Genomic DNA, 10,088 nt, shown 5'->3' on the forward strand with positions numbered 1-10,088 from the left:
GACAAACACACGTTATACCTTTTGGACAAAAAAAGTGAAATCTTTATCGAATCAAGCGAGCCTTACTTACGACCAGCATGGCATAACTCATAGAGTTATGACGACACAACTAAGAACATGGTGAATTCTTATTGTCCGCCTTGTAGTAAGCGTTAAAACCTTTTCAACCATACGTGAGATATCCGCTCAATCAAGCTGGCCTTACTGGCCTTACTGGCGGCCAACGTATCACAACCCCTACATTTATAACGATACAGCTAATCCTGCCAACCCCTACATTTTTAAATTGTCTGGCTGGAAACAATTGTTGCATTTTTTCGATGAAAAGCGAGATCTTCATCGGATCAAGCTGGCCTTACTTGCGACCATCATAGGATAACCCATACATTTATTATGATGTCATCACCAACGTCATCCTCCTTGATGCACCTTATGGAAGTACCATACCATGAAGCTAACATAGAAGATTTTTAGTGACAACAAGCGCAAGAAAAAGGTAGACAAACACACATTATACCTTTTCAACAACCAAAATATGAAATCTTTATCGAATCAAGCGAGCCTTACTCATACATTTACGATACAACCAAGAACACGGTGGATTCTTACTGCCCGCCTCGTAGTAAGTGTTACAATCTTTTCAGCCACACGTAAGATCTCTGTCCAATCAAGCTGGCCTTACTGGCGACCAGCTTATCACAACCCCTACATTTACGACAATACAGCTAGCCCTGCCAAGGATACACGGCGGATTCTTACCGTTCGCCTCGTAGCAAGCGTTACAACCTCTTCGACGGCACGTGAGATCTCCGCGCAATTAAACTGGCCTTACTGGCGACCAACGTAGCACAACCCCTACATTTATGATGATACAGCTAACTCTACCAAGGATACACGATGGATTCTTACCATCAGCCTCGGGAATCGGACTAGAAATCTACACGCAATCAACTGTTTGCACTACCTAGCCAGTAAGAACTTTTATATTTCCCTACAAACAAAAAAGAAGTTTTATATTTTTTGCTCAAGAAACATTTGTCCAAAACTCATGAATGAATAAGCTTGCACGCGGGATTAGCCATGAAATTAATTATGGGGCGGGCGTGATGATGGCTGCCGGGGCCGGGCAGGAGCGGGCGGTAATAAAGAAGGAAATGATGCGCGCGCACACCGTGTCCACCCCCACCCACCCCACCCCACCCACCGTTCTCTCTCTCCCTCTTCTTCTCCCTCGGCGAGCAGAGGGTGGGAGACCAGGCTAAGCGGAGGCATCCCAGCGATTCGGCGCGGAGACCGCTTCCTCGGCCGCACCCCCGCATCCCTCTCCTCCCCCTCCCCCGCGCTCCCCTCCATTTGTCCCCGCCCCCGCGCCCCCCCCAATCTTAACCTCCACACCCGCCCCTGGGCCTCGCTCCTCTGGCCCCAAATCTTAACCAGCTCCCCCCCTCCGCCCCCTTCTTCTTCTTCCCCCCTCCCCTCCCCTGTCTCGCCCGCAGCTTCACCGGCAGCGAGGGAAAGAGGGAGGATGAGCGCGTCCAGGTTCATAAAGTGCGTCACCGTGGGGGACGGCGCCGTCGGCAAGACTTGCATGCTCATCTCCTACACCTCCAACACCTTCCCCACCGTACGTCCCTCCCTCTCTTCCTTTATTTCTTTTCTTACTTGTAGTTCTTGGGTAATGCCAGGTTGCTTCTTGTTCTTGTTCTTGTAGAGGCGGACAAATGTTGCTGCTTGCGCCTTTTATGCGGATTGGTTGATTGATTCTTTGTGTGCGTGTGTTCCTAATTAGGGGGTGGGGGAAGCAGAGGCTGGTTCTTGATCTAGATTTGGGTCGCGTTTCTGCGCTCGATTCGCCCCCCGGCGGCTCCTAATTTGGGCACAATGCGGTCGCCAATTTCGATCTTTTCTCGTCTAGGGTTGCCAGTTTCTTTTAGCGAAATGGGGATCTTTGCGGCTGATACTTCAAAATCAGCCCCAAATTAGGATTTATTCTGTACGGGAAATTTTCGCTGTCGATTTCGTTACCATTTAGTAGGAGCAGCAACATTGCAGGGGGGGAAAAGATAGTATAGGGAGATTTCGTCGGCTCGTGATTTCGTACCAAATTGGCTCCACTCCCCAGCCGGCAATGTGGGGGCTGCGGATCCGTTTCAAACAGCCGGAGATCGCTTTCCAGCCTTTCCTTTTAGCCGAGTAGCGGAGTAGTACCCTACCTCGACCACTCACACCTTCCGTATGGTTGGTGGGTGCCATTCTTTGTTTCTTTCACGCAAATCCACACACCAATTGCAGCACCCACCTTTTCACGCATGCTTCGTTTTCAAACGAAAGATTTCTTTTTACTCTCTCCCTTGAGGAAAGAAAGAAAGAAACCTTCGAGACAAGACAAGATAATACCACCACCCATGATGGGGTTACTCTGCTTTGGGAGGGTAGATTAGCTTGGAGCCCTGAGTCATGGTGACCACGTAGTGGTGGTAGCAGCTGCAGTAGAATATCCAGTTGGACCACCCACCTACATGGGGTCTGGTGTTTGTGCCATCTTGGTATGCTTATCTTCAGGCATGGCTACATGAGTGGAAGAATTTAATTCACCTCGCTGTCGTCCGTCCGACGGCCATGTGGCTGGTTCTAGAACATGAAAGAAAGAATTTGGCTGCACTTGTTGTTAATTCACTCCGACGGCCATGTGGCTGTTTCTTGAATTTGGAAAAAGGAATTTGGCTGCACTTGCTGTTTATCTTACTACTGCTGTTCTTCTTGGCAGGACTATGTGCCAACGGTGTTTGACAACTTCAGTGCTAATGTTGTGGTTGATGGCAACACTGTCAACCTCGGGCTATGGGATACTGCAGGTAACTGGCTCTTCTTTCTGTCTTGGTTTGCTGATGGTTACACGTTTGTTCTGTCTGCTTGGTTTGTTTCTGGTGCCGAGTTGTAAAAGCTCAATCTTTGGGACTACAACAGGTCAGGAGGACTACAACAGACTGAGACCGCTGAGTTATCGTGGAGCTGATGTCTTCCTTCTGGCCTTCTCACTTATCAGCAAGGCCAGCTATGAGAATGTTTCAAAGAAGGTAACAGTCTGATCCTTATTATCTCTTATATGCAAATAAATTTGTTCTGCACATTGCTGGTCCAGAAGTTCATTTCACGATCATTTCTGTGGTCACCCTCATGAGTTATCCAATCACATTATTATGTTTTTGGCATGTATGTCATGTTTGATGAGTGTTTTTTTTTTCCTTCAGTGAGAAATTATTCCATGCTAGAAATAGGCTTTAATGCACTCTTGAATGGTTTTTCCAGTAGTCTCCTATTCATCAGAGATGATATAGTTAACCCTAATTTCTGTTCCTTGGTCATTATCTTGACTTATGTTAATTTGTTCTCATTATTTTTATGGTTATACATATATGCTCAACCTATGCATTTCCTGAACCTGAATTCCGTTTTTGTTTCAGTGGATACCTGAGCTGAAGCATTATGCACCAGGTGTGCCTATTATCCTCGTGGGAACAAAGCTTGGTAAGAACGTCACATGGCTACATTGTTTTCAGAAATCTGACATCCTGTTGTGTTTACGACGGAAGTGACGTTGGGTTTCTAGGCACATAGGTCTTTGTAAAGTTATTCACAGTAACGTGCAATGGGAGCCACACACTACAAGTGAAAGCAGGGGATGCTATCCAGATGAAAATAAATGAGGAAAAAACCCTTGAATCTAAGCTTCTGTGAACCTCATAGTATTTCACCACTGCTTTCTGTGCTTGAGAATATTGGTATACACCTAGATGAATTGTTGGCTGTTTAGTTCTTCGTGCTTGTGTTCTTTACCCTTGAACCTTTGATGGTTTAGACTGTCAGTTGTATTCCATTTTCACTTTGTACATTGCCCTGGCAGATCTTCGAGATGACAAGCAGTTCTTTGTGGACCATCCTGGTGCTGTTCCTATCACTACTGCTCAGGTATGGATGCATTACATCATGACTTGATCTTTTTTTCCTTGACTTTTTGTCTTTCTTGCTCTTTCCCTTGAAGGAGGCAATGTTGTGTTACTAACTTCAGATGCCAAATTCTGTAGGGGGAGGAACTAAAAAAGTTAATAGGCGCACCCTACTACATCGAATGCAGCTCGAAGACCCAACTAGTATAGCTATCTTCTTACATGTTTGCTTATTGCATAATGCAATGTGAGATGCTGACAGAGTTTGTTTTTCTGGTCCTTGTCGATTTTCAGAATGTCAAGGGTGTATTTGATGCGGCAATAAAGGTGGTACTTGCGCCACCAAAGGCGAAGAAGAAGAAAAAGGCGCAGAGGGGGGCTTGCTCCATCTTGTGATCTAATCATCGGTAGACAAAGAACAAGGGCGAAGTTGCCGCCATGCTATATTATTGTTACGTCTTGCTTCAGCGGAGCTGCACTCTCATGGTCGTCGTCCCTCCCCATACCCCACCCTAGGTTACCCACCGGCAGCTGCAGCAAGGTCTCTTTGTCGAGGCATCGGGCGATCCATTTGTTTGATTTCTCTTCTTCCTGCCTTGTGATTATCTCGTGTGACTGACAAGTCGTGGCAATTTAGGTAACTTGCTTAGTAGACGGTATTTCCCGTGTTTGAGACCCCGTAAAAAAAAAGTATCTCGTTGTTATCTCGGTTCCATAAGTAGAGACATGATGTAATCGCACTCAGTTTATTCTATTTTTGCTTGTTATTTTCACTTCAATGGAAAATTATGTTTCCTTTCTTGTTATGGCCTGCCTGTATGCCTGCATTTAGATGCATCCTATCCTATGAATTGTGATTCGGTTTTGTTTCGCCGGCGTATGATTGCTGGCAAATTGAGCATGTGCGGTGCTTTGACCTGCCTGTTTTGATACTCACAGCTAGCACTTGTGGGTTGTGGCATATAATTGGAGATCATGGAGAGCATGTTGGCAGCGGGGTATGTTTTGTATGATATTGGTGTGGTATGTGCTGCAATAGGATATTGTTTATATGTATCTGGCTGGGTACAATATCTGCCAGTCAGACAGGCCACTACTTCTATTTATTTTAAAACTTGGATACACATGCCATTGTGTGTCAATGGGGTACTAAATCTTTTGGGTGGATACGGTCTTTGTTGGCTACCACTTGCCAGAAGCATTGCAACGCCGCCTGTCTGAATCAATTCAGAAGATGGCCAGCCAACTGAATTTGTCTGGCGCTGTAACTCAAACAGAATTATTGCTTTAGAACGATTGATTATTTGTGGCTGTGTCTCAATCAGTTGGGTCAAGGAGGAGGGCGAACTAGAGTTACAATTTAATTTTATTGGAAAACGTTCTATTTCACCAGACTGATTTTCTGTGCTGCATGAACCGCCTTGATCGCACCTCACTCATTCCTGGCGGCTATGGCAAACTCACCCCTCGAGGCTCTGTTGGTGAGCCCGTGGATTTGCCTCACCTCTGCTTGCGGCCTCGGCTGCCGATGACGGGGATGAGAATTCTGGTGCCCCTGCTCCGATTAGTAGTTTAGGTTAAGATTTTGCAGTCCTTGTAGGTGCGGCGCTCAGGTGGAAGGTGGCGCTCTTCCAGATTTCGATCCTCTTTGAGTTCGTCCTTGTGGATGTAGTCCACAAACCTTTGGTGTAGATTCATGTCATCTTCTTGAGGCAGTGAGGTTAGAATTTCTCCTCGTGTGGCGATATTTGCTGCAGGCGCTTTAGATCTATTCAATGATTCAATGACAACGTTTGTGGCTCTAGGGCGTTGGTCCTTAAGGGCACGTGCACGAAGACTTCTCGGCTCGACAAAGTCAAGCCGGCTCTGGTAGGGAGCAGCAACATCGGCTCGTTCTGATGACGGTAGTGGTCGTTTGGTGGTCTCACAATACCAATATAATTTTTACTATGTTTGGGATGCTTTTTATATCCGGTGAACTTTGATAATAGATCTGAATCATTTTCCCCCCAAAAAACCCAGCCTCAATCGCATGAGGCACATCGGGCTCCACACCGCTTTTCTTATCCCTACCGAAGTTTTTCATCCTCACATCGTTTTCGTCCATGATCTAATCCTCTCTGTGCTCTCTTTCTCTCCCCCCCTCCATTCACCTCCTTCGCCAGCAGAAGCAGAGCCTCCCATGCCACCGCCGCCAGTAATGAACCCCTTCTATCTGGCCAACACCTACTGCTGCCCCACACAGCTACAACCCATGGTCGCACATCACCGACCACCCCGCTGCTACTTCTGCAGGGGCATGCACCGCTGCTTTCGAGGTGACGCTGCTAATAAGTGATGTCCGCACCGCCTCTTGAGGATGTGGCACTGCTGCAAAGGAGAGGTTGCCGATGACTGGGGGAGACCACGAGGCAGCAGAGATGCCATAAGCAAGGTGGTGTCGCGAACCGACAGCCACCGCTATGACCCAACGCATATCACTGACGGCATGGGATGCTGCAATGTAACATGTGATATCACGTCCCCGTGGATCTCACTGGTATAGGGAGTTGCACTGCAACACACGTGGTGCTGCTGCGACCCGCATATCTCGTCAGCGGCGAAAGTTGTAATGCAATATGCATGGTACTTCCGAGCAAAGGCGGAGCTGCAATGCAACATGGGTGGTGCTACAACCGATGGATCCTGTCAGCGGCGGAGCTGCAATGCAACGGGGGTGTGGTGCCCTGACCCGCTGATCTCGTCGGCGGGGCAAGCTTCAATGCAACAGACTAGTTTTTGCTATGGGGGAGATGAGGCACTGATCTCGCCGGTCGTCATCTGTTGCAAGGCGTCGATGCTACCTGGCCGGTGCGGCAGCACGAGACTGAGGGCGACGAGTGATGGAGGGGTGCTACGATGCAGAAACGACATGGTCAATTTCTGCTAGGTTGCCCACTTGGCCCATCTGTCAAATCGGACGACAACGCCTCATCCAACGGCTCGCGAGGCGGTTTACATTTAGCTCGCGTCAATTTTTTGTTAGTATCTAATTGGATATAAGCTAGATTAAGGTGTGTTTAGGGCACATTTAAATGTGCTCTAGTTATTGCGCATCTAAATAAGTGAATCAAGTATGAAGAGGAAAAGAAAAAATAAATGTCCACACGAATCTCAACATAAGATTAGTGACATAGGACTTAGATGTGCAATATTTATGGCACATCTAAATGTGTTTTAGCAAAACTGGCTAGATTAAACACGTACTCCCTCCGTTCCAAAATAAATGTCCTAACCTTATTATAACTTTATATTAAAGTTGGTACAAAGTTAAGACACTTATTTTGGGACAGAGGGTGTACTATTGTATAGATAAAGAGTCGGCCATTTTGTAGGCGCGTTTCAGAGGTGGAACATTTCGTTTCTTACTAATGTTGTCCCTAGAAAGAAGAAATACTCGGTTTTCCTTTGGGCGAGATTTTTCTCGAATAAATAGATATACAACCACTAATATTTCTAGCATGAGAACAGAAAATAAGGATGGGGAAAAATAAAATAAAAAAGAAACGACGCCTGAGAGATTCGAACTCTCGCGGGGAAACCCCATGTACTTAGCAGGCACACGCCTTAACCACTCGGCCAAAGCGTCGGATGTGTCACTTCACTGACTCCACATTATATATTCAGTTCCACCAAGGCCCATCTTAAGGCCTTAGACTCCATGAGCCATATAAGGGGACGTAACTAAGAGAGCAGCTTCGGCCTGCATTGCCCATAGGCCATAGAAGATGAGCGCGGCCCGCTCATCTTTTTCTGCCTGTGATCTTCTAAAGAAAAGAAGTTTTTTTCTGCGTGTGCTGGGCACTGTGCTCACCGTCGTGCCTTGTCCAGCTGAAGACAGACAAGAAGACAGGGGCTGACGGTGCACGAGGGACTGGAAATATCGAAAGCTTCGAGGGAAACGCCCTTTGGTTCTCAGGTGTATATACATCTGATATAATTTTATTTTAGAAGTCAAAAAAAATTTATATTTTAGAAGTAAAAAAAATTAGAAGTGTTTTAGAATAAACTTGACTTTTGTTTGCACCAGCATATAAATTTTCATGAATAAAAAATCAGCATCGACTTCAAGGTAAAAATATATTGCTATTATAGGTCATTATTTACATTATCTTGGCCGATTCTTTTTATAAAAAGAAGTCAACGGCGTTTTTTCTTTTGTGGAATTTTTGTTACAAGTACAATGAAAGATCAAGTTTCTGTTAAAAAAGTTCTAGATTTTTAAAAATTTTCATATAAGTATTAAAAAGTTACATATAGGGTGTATATGCACCCATAGACCAAACATTCCTGTCCAGGGTTTGAGGCCCTAGTTTGGAGTCTAAATTACCACAATTTTATTAACAAGGGAGGTGAGAATTGGAACATAACTGATGTAAATATCTTGAGATTTCATCATAACATGTCTGCTAATCCTTCGTGACTTCCCATTAACCAAACAAAGGAATACCCCTCACTATTAGGAAAAACCCTAGTAGTAGCGCTTGAAATATGTATAGCAGTAGCGCTGGGTCCAGCGCTACAGCTAAGTTGTAGCAGTAGCACTCGTATGGGCAGCGCTACTGGTAAGTATTATTAGCAGTAGCGCTTCCATGACCAGCACTACTGATAATTATCTGTAGCGCTTGTTCATATAAAGCGCTGCTACTAAGCCAGCGCTACTGTTAGGTGCTTTTCAGCGCTACTACTAATGTTCCTGCTTTCACAGATTTGCACCGCCTACGTATTTGTGATGTATTTATACATGCTCTATACAATACTTTCATCCGATCATACTAAACACTATTCTCATCATATCATAGACATACAGTAGTCTCGTCATACCATCATCATCATCATCATCATCATCATCATCATCATCATTCAACACAAATATCATCACATCTCGAAAATAACAATACACAAGTGCGACCATGTCATGTCTCGAATAAATGCAACTGCATGGTCATGGCACGTACACAAGTTTCATCATCTCTATCTAAACCATGATGTAGAAGAGAAAAGCGATCAGCATGAGCAAGAGCGCGGCTATGTAGTACCGGCGGTCCCGCCCCTCCTCATGTCGGAGTGTCCACCTGAAGTAACTACTTTCCGCTTCGGCTCTGCTGTCAAACCCTCTGTGGCTAGCACCCGGGTACCTGTGCACCTGGGCTTGAGTGGCTGGCCAGTGGTCGTATACTCGTGGAACCCTCCCAACATACACGGCCTAGTAGCCCTTCGCCATCTCTGATCTATGTACATGCATCGTGAGTTGATAAATTGAACGATAATATGCAACATAATGTACTTAAGAAAACAAAGAGGCATCATTAGCAAAATAGAAGCAATCAATAGTAAACATAAATGACGAAGTTCCTCATACCCAAACTAATTAACTAGAGCGGTCTACGCTAGTTCAAGACCACGGTTTAGTTACATCACATAGTTTCGCCGTGCATAAATTCAAAGTTTTGCCATAGAAAGACAGTAGTGACACATTGTCATCAACAATCAGTCCTCCATGTCGGTGGTCAAATCTTCATAGTCAGGGACGAAGCACCCGATCTTCTTGAAAGGCTTCAGGTCCAGACGCTGAGCGAGTAGCAGTGCTCGAACATCTTCCCGCATGATTGGCCCATGGTAGAACATCCCTGTTATTTTGAGGACCTGCTTCATGATCACTTGGGAAAATTCATACTGTACGTGATAAAACTCAACTCTGATTCGATGATCCAGTGTCATTCCTATGCTTGTGGCCCAGCTAACAATCTCGGCATCGTTGGTAGTAGCTAACATGCGAAGGCGTCGATTATCCCTTCTGTACTCGAGCAGGTGATGCATGAGGTAGAATCCATCAGCCATACTGGTGTGCGAAGTCGGTCTTATGACCGAAAGCCAGCCCGCGACCCTTGTACTTTTTCACCTTGATATATCCACTAGACAGGCTGAAGGTTAACAGGACACTATCAAGAACACTCTTTATGTGCTTGTAATCCTTTTTCCTGAGGTTCTTCGATGAGTCCAAGTACATAGCATGGGAGTATTCCGGGTATAGAACGGTGAGGACGCCCCCCCCCCCACGCTGCGCAAACTAAGTACACCTCAAATTAGCCTCCATGCTTG

The 10,088-nt window shown here is 45.6% G+C and overlaps 1 protein-coding gene and 1 non-coding gene across 2 annotated transcripts; one reads left to right on the top strand and one right to left on the bottom strand.

The window, feature by feature from the left end:
* The first annotated feature begins 1,196 nt into the window (after positions 1-1,196).
* On the top strand, positions 1,197-4,748 carry LOC123131904 (rac-like GTP-binding protein 6). Its single transcript, XM_044551615.1, has 7 exons — positions 1,197-1,624; positions 2,768-2,855; positions 2,968-3,077; positions 3,465-3,528; positions 3,905-3,969; positions 4,086-4,151; positions 4,242-4,748. The coding sequence occupies exons 1-7, from the start codon at positions 1,526-1,528 to the stop codon at positions 4,341-4,343; spliced, it is 594 nt and encodes a 197-aa protein (XP_044407550.1). The 5' UTR covers positions 1,197-1,525; the 3' UTR covers positions 4,344-4,748.
* A 2,745-nt stretch (positions 4,749-7,493) lies between these two features.
* Positions 7,494-7,575, bottom strand: TRNAS-GCU (transfer RNA serine (anticodon GCU)). Its single transcript has one exon. It is a non-coding gene; the product is annotated as a tRNA-Ser (tRNA).
* Positions 7,576-10,088: the final 2,513 nt, after the last annotated feature.

The sequence above is a fragment of the Triticum aestivum genome, chromosome 6A (genome assembly GCF_018294505.1).
Source record: "Triticum aestivum cultivar Chinese Spring chromosome 6A, IWGSC CS RefSeq v2.1, whole genome shotgun sequence".
NCBI lineage: Eukaryota > Viridiplantae > Streptophyta > Magnoliopsida > Poales > Poaceae > Triticum > Triticum aestivum.